Here is a 19387-nt window from a genome sequence, read left to right as displayed (position 1 = left end):
ACCAAATCCCTTTAGCCTATAATACAGAAATATTTCAAATTAAAAATGCAGCACGGCTTGGAATTGAAGCAATATTTTATACGATGGCTTGTTTAGATATTTGTCAGAATCAAGAAGCATTTGGGGATGTCCATCATATCACAAGAGGAAAACTCAAAAAATAGCTACAGCACTATTTAACAGTCCTGCTTCGGATAGCGTAAGGATGCTTGCGTAGTTTTTATTAGGTTGGCTGGTTTTATTTTAGTGAAGTAGACTAATTACTGATTTTAGTGTCATCCTTGATCCCAACTGTTTTTGCTTCTTGACTTCTTTGATCCAGTGGTTGATGTTTTGATAGTGGTGCCTAATTGATTAAATTTTCTTACATTTCTGCTGGAGGAATCCAGTATGTTCTGTGCAAGTACAGGTTGCCACCTGAGAATCACCACAACTTCAGGAGGATTGATCCCAGTCATTTAATTTCCCATCCAATGGCATATCAGTATGACTCCAGCTTTAAAAAAAGCTAAGGGAAGAATATTTTTGTTAGCATGTACAATAATTTTTAAATAGAAGGTTTTTAAATAGGAATGTTGGATTCCTCAGATAAAATTACCATTTCTATTTCTGCATCCCACTATTCCAAAATAGAATAATAGTTTTTGCTCATAGGCAAGTTTGTCAGATCCCTGTTAATTTACAGAACCAGTGTCCGTGTTCTGATTTACATTGGAGGGGTAGAATTTTCTCGTGCAAGCTCCCTGTTAGCATCTTTGAGTCCTGGCTGTCTATGAACTGTGGGTTTGATCTGCGGGCGCTACAGACGCAGATTTTTTACTTTATTACCGTACTGCGAGTCTAAGACGTTTATAACAGTTGTAGACCTGATTGTGACCTTGACTTGTATGTGCGTTTGTTTATGAACAGGATGTTGATGTCGGAGGACTCTCCTACACCATTAACGGATTAAAGAAATACACAGAGTATAGTTTCCGAGTGGTAGCTTACAATAAACATGGTCCTGGAGTCTCGACCCAAGACGTTGTTATACGAACGCTGTCAGATGGTAAGCTGCTTTATTCCAATTTTTTTTTTCTTTTCAGGTAATTTCCTTTAAGTGAATTTTTAACCAGAAAGACTTCTACGGTTTTTGTTCATTGTTGCCCTGTTTTATTAATAAGGTAGTTGTTGCGTATGGCCATGCATGCTGAAAGTTCCCCCGGAGGCTTTCCAAATTAGGTGAAGGAAAATTACTTTACCTGATTCTGATTATGAAACAACGGTCTCCTTCAGTTCAACATCAGTAGTTTATTTCATGGGTTATTGAGTCTACAAAGTATTAAGAGTGGACAGAAACACAATTATATTGAAGGCAACAGCTTCAAATTATTTTTTAGCTTCTATAATATTTTTACATACGAGCAGACTTTTGCTTTTGGAGTGTTTTTATTTTAATTGTGGTCATATGGGAGAAGTCTTTGTTTGGACTCCAGCACAGATACTATTACACGAGTTGCATGTAACAATGAAAGCAGGAAGCAGTAACAGTATTTTCTGTAAGGCAAATAAAGAGGTAACGTCAGCAAATACAGATACAGATATATGAATAATTGTAGAATGATCAGAGTTAACGTTAACTTTTATTTTGTATAGAGAAGTTTGTTTGTATATAAGAACAGTCAGACCAAATGTGAGCCCAGCCTGGAATCCTCTCTCCAGGAGTGACCAAAAGCAGAACAGATGAGCAGGGAGGACTACTGTCCCAAATTCTCTCTATGTCTAAAAGTTTGTTTCGCTGGGACTTCTTGACTCTGCAGTGGTTTCCTTGTATTTACTAATGCAGTTTCTCTTCCGTGAAACCCTGTCAGCATCCTCTTTAACCCGTGTCAGCTTTTATCATCCCCAACATCAAGTGGACAAAGATTCTACAAAAAAATTTCCTATGAAAAATCAGCCCCTGTTGTCTGTCTTGAACCTGCCATACGTTAGCGTCCTTTGTTGCCTAGAGCTGTACTGCCTGGAAGAGTGAATAATGGGCGACCACCAGCCCACTCAGCTCCTCATTTTCTAGACCTTTGCTGTATTCTCCCTCATTCATCTCTCTTTCCGGATTCAAAAGTCACAGAAATGGTTAGCCATCTCTTTTGCGGAAGCTGTTTCAACCTTCAGTGCCCTTTTCTGACCTTCTTTCTAGGTTTCTTTCCTCCTGCGTGCTTTTAAAAATGGAGGTGGGGGGACCAAAACTGTGTCAGAGACGTGTGTAATTACTAGCATTTGACTGATTTTTTTGGGGTAGACTCATCTTGGAATTGGCCTGCTTAGAGCCATCGTTTTGCACGTAGAGGCACGATCATTTCTCCCATGCGCGTAGGGAGAAATGGGCGTTGTCTGCCATGAATTTCATCCATCACTTTAACATCCGGGCACAAAATGTCCTGAGGTCTTTCTGCAGTTCTTTACCGTCAGATCATGTCTGAACCAACATTAGTCACCTCGCTGCTCATCTCCCTTTCATCACTCAGGAATGTGTTGAGCACCAGGGGTCTCGGCACGTGCCACGGCGGAGCTCCACAGGTCATCTCCCACCACATGCGTCCCTACCTTCTCTTGCCTTTCTTTTAACCAGTTGTTTACTCAGGCAAGGGCTTCCTCTCACTGCTTCATTTCTTAAGAGCTCTCCGGCAGGTTTGTGATGCAGGATTTCCCTTTGGAAAGTGAAAAACAGGTATCATTCCTCCATGTATCTGTGAGTTTCGTGCTCTATTATAGCTTCAGTTTATTTGCCTAATACAGGGTTCTGACTTACAACTTGAAGTTTCCAGCAGTTTCTCAAAGAGAAGCCCTTTTAAACCCTGGCATCAAATTTCCCATCTCCCCGTAGCGAGGTAACTCGTGAGAGGTTACAGCCTACCGTAAGTCATGCAGCCATTTCAGTCCCAAGTTCCTTGAGAAATCCTGGGTGAAGAGCATCTAACCCTGGCAACTCGCTGCTCTTCCTCCTGTTCCGACTCTTCCATAATCCCTTGTATTGACATTTCAGTTTGAGATATCCTGTAAGTCCCTTGGAAAGGGCGTCATGAAAACCTCGCCGCTTCCTTCCACTCAGAACAAATGCAAAGAAGTCAGTGGTGTGGCCTTATTTTTTCTTCTTCTGTCATGCCCTGGCCATCAGCTAACTCCACAATTTCTCTACAGGGCTTCCAGCTCGCTATTTGTTTGAAGAAGAATCTATTACTGGTTGTAATGTCGTTTTCAAGTTTTCCTGAAGTCCTTTCTCGCCCAGCTTACCTTTTGACATTTAACCTGTGAAAATTTACTTCCTACAGCTTTCTGAAGGATGTCATCTTGCTTCTAACAGTCTTATAGCCCTGCTGCTTAACCGCACTCTTCTCCCCCTTCAATCTCTCAACATTTCCCGCAGGAATTTCATTCTGAGCTTCCTTTAGCTTCTATTTAACAAGCTTCCGCATTTTTATGTAGGTTTTTGCACCTAATCCAAGTCTCTTACGGCGGTTTGTTGCAGGATAGCTCTTCAGGTGTTACAATTTGAACCAAGGTTTATGTGCTGCTTAGCAGGATCTGCTTCTCCTCTCATGGTCTTCCTGATTTATAGGAAGCAATCACATATCGCACTAGAAACATAATCTCTGCATCACACCCTGATGGAGGGCATTTCCCTTACCAGCCCGTGCTTGCAGTCTCGCCGAACCCTCAGCAGGTCGTGGTCCTGCCTATACAATGTTCCGAACTAGGCTATGCCTTTCCTGTCGGAGCGTGGGTATCGCAGGCTCACAGGAAATCCATTTTATCTGTTGGCCTGGTTAAGTTCTTAATCTGATCTGAGTCCTAAGCTTACTTTGACGTAAAACGGACTGTGCACGTGGTGAGTTACATGTATAGGAACGTATTTATGTGCATATATCCTTTCCTGTGTCCTCCTGATTGTCTTTCTCTCGCCAAATCTGCAATATATGCATTAATTATTACTCACTCCTCGTGAAACCCATGACTTTAGGTTGTTGTGAAAGTAGGCACCAACTGCATAAAACAAATGGAAAAAAAAAAAAAAGCTTGGCTTTATTTCATTTCCTTCTCTTAATCTGTGTTCTTGCGTTTGAAAGGACATAGCACTTTATCCCTAGGTCTGGTGATTTCAGACTCGGTTCAGCTGGCAAGACAGAAGGAAAATCAAATCCTTCTTGTCTCCATCTCTTTTGTGGGACGGTGGGAGAGGGGTATTTATTTAACCACACCCCAGTGTACCTTTCACTTCTCGCAGGGCTACTTTCACTTTATGCACTCAGGAGTGTTTTCCTAGGTATTGCTGCGGCTGGTGTGCGTTATTTGGAAAACATGTTATTCAGACCAGAACAATCTTTAGCTCCGTTGTGCTACTTCCCTGTCCTTGTGCTTTGCTGGAGCCTCACCTTCCTGCCAGAGAACCCTTGTCTCTGCTTTTGAGATGACATTTGTGAGTCTGAAGTGCTGCGACAAGGATTTCCTTGGTCTCGGGTTCTACATTGCTTTTTTGTCTAACGGAGTTTCGCTGTCGTGACCAGCAAGTTGCTACAGCTGGTAAGGAACTAACAAAGAATGGAGGTTTAAAAGCAGGAACTCCATTTGTGATGCGCTTCACCTCCTCAGTAACACAGGGACGTTTCGACTCTGAGTTTTTCCTGTTACAGAAAGTCATGATGATAAAAACACGGCTGGAATTTTAAATGTGGTTTCCCAGCAGGTAAATGAAAGACTTGATTTTTGAAAAGTACTGAATGTGATCTCTTTTCTTAGAGTTTATGGGAAGTATCTTTAAATAGAAGACATTTTTATTTAGACACCTGTGATAAATAAGGACCTGAATAAAAAATGAGTTGGTTCTTTGTGATGAAACTACCTACATAAGCCTCCTAAGCCAGTCACTGTATGTCATAAAGTACCTCTGGTAGAATTTTGTAGTTACTTTATATAGTATCTTAAACCAGAATGGTTTGTGCTTTCATAATGAATGATAGCAGAGAGCAGTTGTGTATGGAAATAGAGTATTTTGATACAGTATGTGGGAATTTTAGAGTTGTAATTCCTTTAATGTTTCTAGTCCCCAGTGCTCCACCACAGAATCTAACACTGGAGGTCCGGAATTCCAAGGTGAGATGCGAAGAATTTCCTGTTGGTAATGGGTAAATAAAAGGTTGGTGGTTCTTAGGTCAACCACAATTTAAAGCTGCTTTGGGTTTCTTGTCTACCATGCTGCTTTTCAGCTATTTGCCTGTGAGTTGGCCAACAGAGTATCAAGAACGTGGGGCTTGAAGCATTAGAAACTCCAGCCCGGTTGTGGGTTGTACGTAACAGAACGCAGTGCAGACAGTGACAATGTACCAAAGCGTGGAGGCAAATTATGAAAGAGGTTTAATCAGGCTCAAAAGCCAGAAGCACCAAGAGCTTGAATGTGTTCCTGTTGATTAACTGCTGTTCACAGTGTGTGTGCATACATACGGACGTTTATAGTGTCCTGGGCACTTTAAAAGAGAAACTTAGCTACTTAGTCATTTTGACTTCAGTGATTATGATTGGAGATTTTTTTTAAAAAGTCTTTTCTAAACTCTTTTCCAAATACCTTTTTCTGCTGCCTGTAGGATTAAAAATAAATCACTTCCCGCACATAAATTACAGTTCGGATCCCTTGTACCCTTCAGAGAAGATACCAGTTCTTAAAGATAGATCCTCAAGTAAACCATATCTTAAGATAACCCAAAGAAAATGAAAGAGAAACCCCAGGGGCCATTTGTAGAATTGGAATCAGAAGGTCTAATAGGATTGAAGCGCTTTGGGGTGAACTTCTATAGGCCCATGTATGACCTGGGCTGCTGCTGAATTATAGCTTTTTTACTTCTTACAGGTAGCCTATGGTTTACTACATGAAAATGCAGCGGGTTTTGTATGCATGTTTTTCAGTCTTGCGTTTCACGAAGTATTAGCAGCAGAGTAGTTTCTCTGGCTGCATGAGAAGTGATGACTTTGTAATGACCTTCTGCCTTCCCCAGAGCATCATGCTACACTGGCAGCCTCCTCCTGCAGGGACACACAGTGGACAGATCACTGGCTACAAAATTCGCTACCGTAAGGTGTCCCGCAAGAGCGATGTAACGGAGAGCATTGGTGGGACCCAGCTTTTTCAGCTGATTGAAGGTAAGCTGCTAGTTGCAAAGCATTTGCTACGGAAAGGGGGGCTTTAGGTGCTTTTAGCAGGCTGTGGCTCTGAGACGTGTTTGTGTAGGGTTCTTGCCTCGCAAGAAAAAACAAAAACACTTACAATGAGTGTTCGCAGGTTGTGAGATCGTGTGGGCTGGCTAGCAGTAACCAAAGGCTCGTGACCTGTTTTCTAGCCCTAATTTTGCCATTGCTTTGCTAAGCAGACTGAACGACTCCTTTTAAAACCTTTATAGAAGGCACAGGGGTTGCATGGAGGAGACGGGCAGGCACAGTGAGCTCGGGACCAAATGCCAGAAGGAAGAGTCTGGAGAAGGAGGCCAGGGACATGCAGGCTGGCTGGCACTTGGCAGGCTCGCCTGTCTGCACGTGGGTGTGATGTAGGCGTGTGCGCTCCGTCTTGTAGTGCTCACCCGCAAGCCCAGCTCCAAGTCTTAACTCAGGCATCCGTGCAACTCATTCCACCCAGTTTCACTGACATCAACCTTTTTCCTTCTTTCCGACAGGAATGTGATACATCTTTGCTTTATTTTATACACTTTGAAAAAAAAAAAATCCAATGTAGTACATTACTCAGTTATATCTTGTTACCAGAACTAAAATTTTGTATAGCAGAAATAAACAGTAACGTGAGAATGGGAGCAAAGCTGCATTATTGTTTGTTCTTTAAAACTCTGTAAATGAACAGTTGGTCAAAAGAGAAGAAATTGTGCCTCTCTTAAAAAATGAATATGCACTTTTTAATGAGATGTTTTGATTTGTTCTCAGAAGCTCCAGCTGTGACTCAATAAGTTTCAGTTTTCTCACAGAGCGGGAGTTGAGACGTGCCTGTGACTAGAGTATGTTTTTGCCAGCGACAAAGCCTGCTGAAGAAGTTCCATATGTCAAATTCTAAGTGCATTTTCATACTGCTTTGATTATTGATTATACACTCTTATATGCCATAAACCAAACTATTTGCTCATTTTGGTCACTTGTCTATACTCTACACCTCTGTTCAGTTATGGATGTGGGTGGTTCTGGACTTAAAACTAACGCATAGCCAGAAATTCACGCTGGCTGCAAACGGTACCTCACAGTCTCCTCCACTGGGCTACAGGGAGAGCCTGCAGAGTGTCGCAGCCCCGGGTGTCCACGGTCAGGGTTTATCTGTCACACCCTCACTGGTGTCAGCTTCCATAGGGGAGCTGCACCGTGGTGGTGCCGTTTGCGTTCCTGACCTCCCGTTACATGCTCGAGTGGCAACAGTGGGGTGGAAGGCATTTTACTGTCAGGTTGTGCCTGTATTTTAATTAGGAGCTGTGATTCCTAATTCCTCAGATACTCTTTCTCTCTCAGGTCTTGAACGAGGTACAGAATACAGCTTCCGAGTGGCTGCTTTGACTGTTAATGGCACCGGACCAGCTACCGACTGGGTATCAGCGGAAACGTTTGAGAGTGATCTAGATGGTGAGATCATAAGTGTGACTGTATTTCTGCCATTAAGAACATCACACCGTAAAGTGTGATTACCTTTTGTAAAGGCAAACCTGATTTTGTTCAGTTGTTTTTACTGTATTCTAATTATATAATGTGCTTTATTTACGATTAAGTGAAATTAATTTTTATTTTAACATAAAATTATTGCCAAATCAATTAAATGGCTTGAAATTAAACCCTGCATCTACGCTTTCCAGGACTGTATGTTGGCACCACATTTTCTCTGCTAAGAAGTACCCCATTATGAATTACAATGTTAGTGTTTCAATATTTAAATAATAATACATGGTAAGATTCATATAACAGTAATAATGGCTCAATTTTTATATGGTAATAAAATTCATCTTGTTAATTATGCAGGGGTTTGCATGCTACGAAACAGAGGTAGGAGGACTGTTTTCCTTGAGGGAAGTAAAGTAGTGATTATGCATTTATGTAGCACCTAAGTTATGCAAATGAAACCATCAAAGTATACCTCAAAGGGTTCCGCGTGGCGGTTTGCTCTTCGGAGGCACGGCGTGCTGAAGGACCAGGCGTCGTCCTGCTGGCTGCAGTGTGGAGTCTCGGTGTCTGCGCTCTGGTTGCAGACTTGGAGGTGTAAACTTTGTTCAAACATGAGAGAGGGGGCTCACGGTAGGAAAGGAATAGTGGAAAACATCGCTTTGCAGGCTTACCACTGTGTTTCATTGGTACCGTGCTTTGTTTAAATATTTTTCCTGGGGTTTTTTTGTTGTTGTTAGACTCTTTTTCTAAAGAGAACATTTGACCTCCAGTAATTGTTCTTTTGCCACTTTAGAAGAAGAGGGAGATTGATTATATTTTCAGTATTAGTAGACTAGTATAGACCATATCCTTCATCAGAAATGAAGTCTTTTCCACCAAAGCCACAGACTGATGATACGTGGTATACAGAACCACGTTAACATCGTGTTTTTCCAATCTAGAGGTTAACAATAAAAGTAAAGAATGTTCTGTGAATAATGTTGACCTTGGATAGTTGGTCCAGATGCTTGGTATTTACTACACTAGAATAATCTGCAAGTGGGAACCTGATTCTTGCAGAATTCAAATGAGCAATTTTGTGAGCATCTCCCAGGATCTAAGAGCAACTCAAATGGAAGAAAAGTGGCATTTTTAAAAGGGTGGCTGGGGCAAATCTCTTTGGACCGTCTACATGGAGCTGGTGATTCTGGGTAGACTGTTCCTATTTAGAAAAGCGTTTAATTAGCACCATTGCAGACAAGTTACCTTACAGTTGTAGGCCAGTCTCCCTCTTGGCTTTGTTTAAGTAGCTGGAGGGTCATTCTAGCTTAATGCCGCAGGATCCGGTCATGTCTTTCACATCCGTGTGGCTTAAGATTCAGTTGTACCGGCAGCTGGGAGATGGAATAATGAAAGAGCTTCAATATTTGCTCTCCACTGTTGGAAGATTGTTTCAACAGTCAGCTGATTAAAGCCCTTGAGAGCCCGTGCTTAAGTCTGTGTTACGCAAAGTTGATGCTCAGCTTACTACTTGTCCTCTTACTGCCTTCTCTCCATTGCTTAATCAAGAACAGTGCAAAATCCAATGTTAACAGTAGAGTTCAGTTTTGTAGTTATTTCAGATTATTTTTTTAGAGTTGAATTTACTTGCATCTGTGCGTCTGTCTTCCTCTAACTGGATATGACACAACCTTGCAGCTTTGAGAAGCCGCTAGTTCCCCAAACTGAAGTAGAGCTCTCTAAATAGGCAGCACTTGCACGAGGTAATGAAAATGTACTCTGCTTTTGAATTAGAGTTAACAGTACTTTGCCAGAGGATAGCATCAGGATTAAATTTAAGTAGGGCAGAAGGTGGGAGAAGAAAAGAACCCTTTAATTCAGTGTTGATTTTACATTTTAATTTTTTTTTTTCAAATAGGATTGTTGCAGTCCTTGCAGGAAATCTAACTTTCTTTACACATGCCCTTTACAATTAATAAAGTAATAAAAATTCACCGTTAAGACAACGTAAGATGCTATTCATATCATTCTGCATACATGTATGAGATACTTGTGTATGCGCATACCGGAAAGAAGACGTGTATTTTTTGCTTTTCTTTCTTTAATAAGCACATGTGGATAATTTTAATACCGTGCAAATGTATTTACAGCTAATCTTTAATTTCTCAGGTTTAATAGACATGTAAGGCATATAATTTCTTTTTATTCCATGGCTGCTTTTCGAATTTAAATAGAAAATAATTCACTTCATAGTGTCATCAGTGTAAATGGGAGCCAGCCTGTTGCAATTTAGTGGTGGTAGGGCTGTGCAATTTTGCAGTCGGAGCAAGCCTCGCCAGGAGTGCGTGTGCGGCAGGTGTTAAACAGTTGTAACGAGGTTTATCCCCAACGCATCAACTTCTGTGCTGTTAAAAATGTCATCTCTTCCATTGCAATTCTGTAGCTTTCCTGTATTTAATAGTTGTGAACTTCAATTGATCGGCTGTGTCAGCTGGAGACCATAAACTCCCTGGGCTAGCAGGCCACTGGCATATTATGATCCAAATAATTCTGTTGTGGTACTTTATTTAATGTTTCATTAAAACGAAATCCCTGCAGGAAGCAGAACTCTCTGAACTGATTTTATTTTAGAGTGGGGAAGTCGGCTTACTCTTGCACCGAATTATTTAAAATCTGTCCACACACGCAGACTCCAGTGGCCTGACAAAAGTACTTACTTCATTTTTGACAAGTTAAAACAAAGGTGTGGATGCTGGTAGGTACAGTTGTGCTTTTAGATTGCCTTTAAGTTCTAGTGAACAGTGGGGAAAATCGTTTTAGAAAAATACTAGGGGATTACAGTGAGCTATTGTGGAAGTCCTTCTGTTATTAAGGATCCACATTCCATCCCTCTGTGGGGTTGTGATTAGGTTTGTGTTGCTTGTGGGGGTAGGATTCGAGCATTTGATATGGACTCTACGATTATTTTTTGATCTTGTGGTATGGTTGTGTGGTTCCCGCATGTTTTTTGTGAACTACGTAAAAGAGACTCAAGGATTTAAACAGCGACATGTGCAGGACAAATCACAAGAAAACCTTTGCAGCGCACGCAATACACAGTTTATCGACAATTCTTAGAGCTTTGGAATATTCCGTTTAATCCTACAACGAGCTCAGGATCCTTTCTTTCATCATCAGTGTGTTTTCAGTATAATTATTTTAATGCCCACAAGTAAGTAATGTGACGGAACTAAAAGCAGATTGCTTTGTGGAGGGGAAGGACATGATAAATTTAATGCGTATTTTGAAAAATTACAAATTGGAAAGAACATGCACAAACATCAAAAAAGCCTGCCTCGAAGCAGATCTGATACTTCTCTTCAGTACAACTGTCCTTTCTTACAAAGACAGTATCTATTAAAATATATTAGTATACGAAACTACATTAATTTTCTTCTGCTTATTAAAGTTCTTCGCTCTCTCTCGTGCAGTAAAGTGCTCTCCTTTGGAGCGTACTCGTTTCAATACAGACGCAGAATAGAAGTGCTACATTTGACCTAGCTCATAGCTCTTTGTGTAATTACCTTTCTTTAAGAGAAATCCTTTAAATGCGTCATTTTTCTTTAACAGAAACTCGCGTTCCCGAAGTTCCAAGTTCCTTACACGTCCGTCCGCTTGTCACCAGTATTGTAGTAAGCTGGACTCCCCCTGAAAACCAGAACATCGTGGTGAGAGGCTATGCTATAGGGTATGGCATTGGCAGTCCTCATGCACAGACCATCAAGGTGGACTATAAACAGAGATACTACACCATTGAAAACTTAGGTAAGGAAAGGGAATTAACGTCAATGCCCAAGTTTTGCCTCTCATTTATGTTCCTGTTTCCTAATTACGGTATTAAAAATAAATAAAACTACGTGCATGTTTGTAAGAGGATCTTTTTCCTTATTCAGGTATTACACCGGATGCCAAACTGTTGATAAATTTCAAATAAACTCAATTTTTCAATGATAGAGGAAGAGGCAGAGTAAAAAAAAAGCCCCCCAAACCCAGAATCCTAAATTCACCGAGTTGGAAGCATAGTGCATTTTGATTTGACGCTTTCCCGTCAACGCTTATTACAAAAACGTTCCTGCTGAGCAGCGTTCCCTTGTTCTGCGTCTGGAGCCACGGAACAGGTGCCTGCAGGCAAAACCCCCTCAAATTTCAGCAAGATACAGTGGCATCTACTTTAGAAGAAAAATGTGGATTCACCCTTCCGCAGAATTCTCTGCGGTAGGTAAAATACCCTGAAAGCAAAATAAATATTAGCATCGCGAACTATTGAGAAGTTCCGTAAAATGGGAGTTTTGAGTCATTTTCTAGTAGAGCAACTTAAAACGTTCATTTTAAAATGTTTTTCCTCACTACTATTTTGACTGTGCTTAAGGCAGATTTGCTGCGAATGTCGACTTCCGCTGTATGAGAAATATTGAACGCTAACAGAAGGTCTGCGTGGAGACTGTCTCAATTCAGATTTAGTATAGTTCGTTCCATGTATTTCAGCTAAAAATTAAAATACTGAACAAAGACAATACGGCAAAGCAGAAAATAGGATTCACTAACAGCTTGCCCTAAAAAGATATTTATTTTTTCCCTTTAGACCCAAGCTCCCACTACGTCATAACTCTGAAAGCGTTTAACAACGTTGGTGAAGGAATCCCTCTCTACGAGAGCGCGGTGACCAGGCCTCACTCAGGTAAAGGCGAGGGGCTGCTTTTAAGTTCTGCACAGCTCAAAACTGTTAATATGCCCAGCAGCTGAAAACGTGATCAGGTGTCATTAAGAGTCTTGGTTTTCAGTGTCAAGTGCGCTCCGTTCCTTTAACCGATTGGCCTTACTGTTTCAGTGATTGCCTCATGTTTTGTCCGTTTTATTAAGCCACCTAAAATTGGTTTCATTTTTAAATTACAAAACTTGCCTTTCAACTACTTCGAGATGTTTTTATTCAAAAAGCTGCCATTATGTTGGCACAAATTGTGCAGTTCTAAAGGCGTGGCCCTTGTTTTTTACCTTGTTTTTTATTGACAAGTACAGGGTTTTTTGGTCTTTTACGCTGGGATTTTCCATACGATGCCTGCATTTTCTTTCTCTTAAGTCTCAGTCTGCTGTCACTTACACTAAACAACTTCTTGGCGTATTTTGTTGTTGTTGTTGTCTTGTAATACGTTAATAAAAGATTTTAACCAGAGAAATCTCTTTGCAAGGGAGCTGTTACTATGCTATGGCTCACCGTGCTCCCTACTAGGCTGTTGATATTGCTTAGTTATTTTGTGTAGATGTTAACGCCTGCGCTTGTTTTAGTCTTCTGAAGAGCAGGAATTCTTACAGATTTTGTAGACATAGGAATTGCGGTTTCTTCGGTTATTGCAAATTTGTATGGTACTTGGAACTTGATTGCCCTTAACGTTCTTTGAAAGGTGATGGGAGTTCCCTGTAATCTTTATGAAGTGGCATTTACCCATCTAGAAGTCGTCAATCTCTTTTTTTCCTCCTCGTTGTTTTCTGGAAGAGGAATCAGTGGACATTCTGAGGCAAATAAAGTCAAAGTTGAAATTATGGTGTGTCTGGGGTTCTTAGGCCATGGTTGAATGCACTGAGCACTATTACGATTAGGTGTATATATTAGCATATATATGTTGTTTTACTGTCTTAAGAAGGGCATGCAATGCAAGAGTAATTTTATTAGCCAGTCTTATGTCACCTATTAACTCTGGCTTTTCTCTCTTTTTCTCCATTTCTCACCTTTCATTTCATTGTACTACCCTGCATTTCCCCTTTTTTGTTTTTGTTTACATTAAAATGCCACCTTCTCCCTTTTTAATTATAATACACTACTTTTTACCCATCAATTCCCTAGACACTTCCGAAGTTGATTTGTTTGTTATTAATGCTCCATACACTCCAGTGCCAGATCCGTCTCCCATGATGCCACCGGTGGGAGTTCAGGCTTCCATTCTGAGTCATGACACCATACGGATCACTTGGGCAGACAACTCTCTGCCAAAGAACCAGAAGATCACAGATGCTCGCTACTACACAGTTCGTTGGAAAACCAATATCCCCGCAAATACGAAGTACAAGGTATCGGAGTTTCAACAACATTAACACAGCTGCATTATTTCAGTGAGAAGGTTGATGTTCAAGTCAGGGTTAAGTGAAAGCTGAGAGTAAAGCCAAGCGCTTAGAAAACGGTATAAGGGTGTGCCGGGATTTATTTGAGATGCCTGGACTGAGTTCACATCAGTACTGCTCAGTGAAATCATCGCTTCAAAGGTTCTTCTAGATTTGGGGGAAGTAGTTGGTTTTGGGGTGTCTTTTGTGTACGTGTGTGGAAGAGATGGAGACGGGGTGTGAATGAGTGGGAGAGACAACTCGGGGAAGGAAGGCAAAGGCTTCCAGAGTGACGTTCTGCTGTGGAACCAGGGACATGGTGACAATTTTATCCTTTCTACTTCACCCTGACGCGATCGGTTTGCGTGACAGATGTGGGCTTACCTTTAGAGGATCCAATAATGCATTAAGAAGGTATGTGTTACTAATGGCTTCTCTCCAGCTAGCAGAAGAGCCTGAATTTGTGGGGTGAGTCATGCAGGGAAAATATTTACTCTGACGGTTTTAAGTTTCCTTTTACAACCTTTTCTGTTCGTACGAAGTTGATAGTGAACCTTTCCTTTGGGAACTGAATGGGTCAGAATGTATAACACCGCCTTTATGATATCTTTGCCGTCCTTGATTTTTATCTACTATTTTGATTTGGAGACTAGATTTGGGGTTTGGCTTATTGGTTTGGATTTTTTTAGTTGGTTGGTTGGATTTTTTTTTTTTTTTTTAAATTTTCAGAGTTATCTGGAGGCCTCAAAAATGCTGACTGCAAATTTCACATTTGAAACGAGACTCAAAGGAAATGCTTGTTAAAATATCCAGCTAGTGGAGCTCCCTTTATGCTCTTACAGAGCAATTTTGTTACAAACCAGATGATTTTTTTTTAATTGAAATGAAAAGATGTATATATGTGTGTTCTTCTAAAGGCAAGTTATTTATGAACCCACATTCCTGAGTCATGTGCAGAGGATGTCTCGGGAGTGATTTATATAATGCTACAGTTTCATTAGTTAAATGCTTTTAAAAAATCCACCCTTAGTGGTAAATAAAATACTCCCACTGTTCTCGGTGCTGGTGGCCAGTGGTCAAGAAGTTTTATTGTGGAGCAAAAAGAACATGTAACGATGGAATATAGTTCAGAAATACTCCTTGTGAAAAGCATTTGCCTGAAAGGACATAATTTTTAATCCGTGATGTTTGGAGAACTCGCATCCTGCTTTTCTTTCTTTGTTTCAACAAAAATTGCTCGTTTTAAGAAAGGCCAAGCTTCTTTTCAGCAGTGCTATTCAATAAGCTGCTGCGTTTCAGTCAGGTCTTTGGTAACTTTATTACGTATGAGCTGGTATATTGTTTGTCATGATCTCTGGCAGCTTTGTTATTTATTGGGTGTTTTGAGGCTGTTTGCCCAGTTGCATCGGAGCTTCTCCGTTACGCAGCCGTGCACACAGAAATCTTATCTTCGTGTCAGTTCTCTAGTATCCAAAGCTCCATCTGTTCAACACAGCGCTGTTTCATCCGTCCCGCTCGTCAGTAAATTGGATGTTGATACAGTTCATTCATATTTCCTACATTTGCTCCCCCCTTCTATGCTGATGTTCCCAAATTATTACTAAAGAAAAGGCTGCATGCTTCAAATACAAGTTAAGAGGTTCCACCTTAAGGAGCCTTATTTTCTTAAATTTGTGTAGGAGTTGTGTCAAACTAGAGCACATAAACACAGGAACAGATGTGATAGAGTTCCCGAAGCTGAAATACTCCGCTGTGCTTTGAACCGTGTAGTTCCACTAATGTGGATCAGAGAGTGTTTTTCAAAGAATCTTTGTTGGTGGCGCAGAGTTGTCCTACTCGCAGGCTACCTGTGATTTATCAGCGTGCTCTCAAGCATAAGCTAAAATATTACATCTTAACTTAGATCTTTTAGGACTGTGTAAAAGGCAAATAAATTTTACAGGGTGATATTTATGAAGTTTATTTCTAATAGGTGAGCAGGGTTTAGTATCAAGGGATATGTTGTCGTCTTAAAAACTATAAGTGGTGTTAAAAAACAAAGAAAGCAGAGACGTCTAACACTGCAGTTGGGCCTTTCATGTGTCGTTTACATTCAATATGACGTGCGGTGAAACTAAGAGATACCAAGTTTCCAAGGCGTAGATGACAAATACAACTTTAACCTGTGAAAAGGACCCCAGCTGCCATGTATGACTGAAGCTAGGAGCTAAAAAGTACTATGAACAGAATTGAATGCTTAAATGGTGTTAGGAATTTCCATAGGTACTCTGGAGAGGAAGAAGCGGTGTGCTTTTCACGGGGTAAGTCAGCTCGTAATGCAGGATGCTAGGAAAAGATTTCTCCTTTGGGCTTGTCGTTACACAATTGTCCAGGCCAAAGGTCTTTCCAGCTTCTACTGAAGCATCAGCTATTTCCTAATGTCCCTGAGGCACGCTGCAAAGAGGCAGGAGAAAATGTTGCTTGGCACGTCGAGAGCTGCGGAAAAGCTCTTCGGAACACGTGGCGTCATGTTCGTACCAGGGAGGTTGTGCTCAATCAAGTTTTGTCACAGAACCAATGCCAGAACTGTCCTGCCCTACGCTTAAATACTTGGACCATTCAGCCACGGTCGCATTTACTTTGAAACTACCCTGAGCTGTGTATCGCGTAAGGGTTTCAAGGTAACGGAGGACTTGATTTTAATTAGTTTTATGTCTTTGTTTTCTGTCCACCCCGTCATGTCTAACTGGCAAACCTGTCTCTGAACAAGCGAAATACCTCATACAAATCCAAGTACTGCTTGGCTGGCAGCTTTGTGAACATTCACCTGGTGTAACAAAGCAAGCTGTCATTGAGAATAGTTGAGAAATAAGGCTTTTCTTCGCAGAATTTGGACTATATCATTCATAGGGTCTTCAAGGAACATGCATTCATAGAAGGCCTTTTCCTTGGAAAGGGATTAACTGGAAACAGTTGTTTTCGAAGGCAGTAGTTGTATATGTTTGTTGTATGCCCTTGTCGAATATTGACACAACTAACTTTAATTCTATGTTTAGATGACTGTAGGTCAAGGTAAGGAATATACAAATATGTAGATATATTAATTTTTTTCCCATAGGCCTCAAGTACTTTGTGTTTATGTTGCAGTCATGTATTACAAATATCAGCTCTTTTAATCTAAAGGTTACAAATTTTACCTAAATGGCTGAGTTACAAATCACACTGTAAACCATGTGTAGTTTCAGTGTGTGATCCTAGATAACCAAGGTTTTTTTCTGAAAACTATCTACCTATTAATAAAACTTCATGATCTTCAAGTCTCTCAGTACCTGTACTTTCAGTTGATTTTTTTTTTTTTTAAGTAGTTTAAATATTTACTGAAAATTCCAACAGGAATTTGGAAGGCAGATTACAGATTTCAGGAAGGACTGTTATTATTAGCTGTGCTTCACTGTTTTCCCTAGCCAGATCAGTTAATGAAATGCTGTAAATTAACCCCCCCAAATAGACAGTGGTTTATCCTGCTGCATAACAAGCGTGCCCTGGACCTTGTATTGCTGCTTTTTTTAGTTTATAATTGACTGCTATTAAATGCTCTTGCTGATTGCAGTCAGAATTTCCAGTTTAGGATAAAACAACTGCACATTAAGACTTGATTAATGACTTTGCATGACAGAGCAAAAAACGCTACAGAATTAATGACCGTGGTCGTGAAAATGTAACGATACTAAAATGTTTTGAACGCTTACCTGAGACAAGGGTGTTTGGGAGCTGGTGATGGCTGGTTTTCCCTTGCAAAGTTACTGACGCTGTGTTTTTCTTGCAGACTGCAAATGCAACTACTTTGAGCTACTTAGTGACCGGGTTAAAACCAAACACCTTGTACGAATTCTCTGTGATGGTGACTAAAGGTCGAAGATCAAGTACTTGGAGTATGACAGCACACGGAACAACTTTTGAATTAGGTACTCCTTCGTGTCTTTCTGGAAGGGCTGACATTCCCGATGAGATGAATAATGTCGAGTCTGCCAGAATGCTGGCGGAGGGAAAGCATGGATTTAAAATGGTTATGCTGATGAATACTTGCTGGGGGCTTCTTTTCTTTATAGTTTAGTCAGAAATTCTGATCAAAAAACAACAACATATACTCCAAAATTCAAAGGGATGATTGCATGCAAAAGAATTTACATCAAATTATGGAAAAGTAATGAATAATGTACCACAGCTCATGGACAGGGGAGAATAAAGAAGTGTAGGCTCGAAACATCTCAGAAATAGCGTGTTAATAGCAGATACAAAGAAAATACTTTAGCAAATAATAATTAAAATTTGCTATAATTGCAATGATAATTACTACAGAGTGAGGAAGTGCATGAGGCAAATGAAGGGAAAAAAAAAAAATCCCAGGAGAAATCAAGACAATCAAATCAGCCCTGAATTCTTGTTCTTCAGCAGGAATTGGCATTGCAGTTCCCAGCGCTGCCGAAATGACCCACTCTCAAAAGTGCAGAACAGAACAGGGTTTGTAGCCGCCGGGAGGAACTTGGGCTCACCGAGGAACTGCAAGGTCCAGGACCTGTCCCTCATTAGCTCTTTTTAACCTGCAGTGTTAAATGATCTTTGTGCAATTAAATTTACTGCTTATTATGCTTAGGTTTCTGTCTACTTGAACTGTAAGGACAAAAGAGAGCCTGTCCAAATAACCCTGTAGTTCTCATGATAATTAAAATACAGCAAACAAATCAAGCAGGCAAAGAATTGGTGAGATCATCCGAGTATTCTAAACCAAGGAGTAAGAAAAAGCAAACCCAAGATGAAGTCAGAAAGCTCCTAACTTACTCTCAGCTCCCGTAAACCCCTCGTGAGCTTTCAGGTGCTTTAGTTTTTGGTGGGAATCCCATGATGTGGAGCCAGCTGCCCTGCTGACGGCAGAGGTCTGGACTGAGGCTCCTTTCCCGTTCTCATTACTGTGCCAGTCCCATGTTAAAACACTTTATTTGGTCTTTTTGCTGACACTCATACAATTCTCGTAACTCTACACTAAGAGCAGGGACTGTAACAGTTGCACAATAAAGTTCTTAAAAGAGAATTTGAAACTCAAAAAAGTCCAGGAGCGAGGGCGAGGTACAGGAGGTTTCCTTTCATTTAAACAGAAAGTAAATTTCTGGTCGGGGTGGTTGTAAAGAATATTTGCGAATATGACCTAAAAGCTTGCGAACTAAGAAGCAAATGAAAAAAAAAACCCAAAAAAGCCTAAATATATTTTCTCATAATAGATCTTGTGATTTATATTACTCGCCAAATTCCTGCGTGTGACTCATTATTTTTGAATACTCGTGAGTAGCAGCGATGAGTAGGACTTGCTCCTCAGCTAATGCTGAAGAAAAATAGGAGATACTGGGTTCAAGTGTTGGTCTGTGAATTAGTAATCTCTTGAGGGCTTAGTCCTGATTTTTTTTTTTCTCCCTTAAGCTTTGAATCGTGCTTTACCTTTCTGTTGAGCATGTTTTTAAGTATTTGGGATAACAGTCACAGTAACTTTTGAGCTGTTGCTATCCCGGGTTTCCAGGGATATTATTCTGCACAGGGATAATAGGTCGCCATCTCCGAGGATGGAGAGATTAAT

At 40.6% G+C, this 19387-nt stretch overlaps 1 protein-coding gene across 1 annotated transcript in view; it reads left to right on the top strand.

The window, feature by feature from the left end:
• The window catches only part of NEO1 (neogenin 1), a gene marked incomplete at its 5' end in the record, with an annotated part of 204531 nt that overhangs the window by 160491 nt on the left and 24653 nt on the right, over window positions 1–19387 (top strand). The window contains 8 exons of the mRNA XM_082005375.1: window positions 910–1048; window positions 5078–5127; window positions 6024–6168; window positions 7528–7638; window positions 11260–11454; window positions 12272–12367; window positions 13529–13752; window positions 17588–17726. Coding sequence (XP_081861501.1) covers window positions 910–1048; window positions 5078–5127; window positions 6024–6168; window positions 7528–7638; window positions 11260–11454; window positions 12272–12367; window positions 13529–13752; window positions 17588–17726 — 1099 coding nt within the window. The remainder of the gene's footprint in view (window positions 1–909; window positions 1049–5077; window positions 5128–6023; window positions 6169–7527; window positions 7639–11259; window positions 11455–12271; window positions 12368–13528; window positions 13753–17587; window positions 17727–19387) is intronic.

Source organism: Phaethon aethereus, assembly GCF_964289735.1.
Source record: "Phaethon aethereus genome assembly, chromosome: 12".
Lineage (NCBI taxonomy): Eukaryota > Metazoa > Chordata > Aves > Phaethontiformes > Phaethontidae > Phaethon > Phaethon aethereus.
The sequence above is the reverse complement of the archived record's forward strand: the minus strand, read 5'-3'. Positions and strand labels throughout refer to the sequence as shown.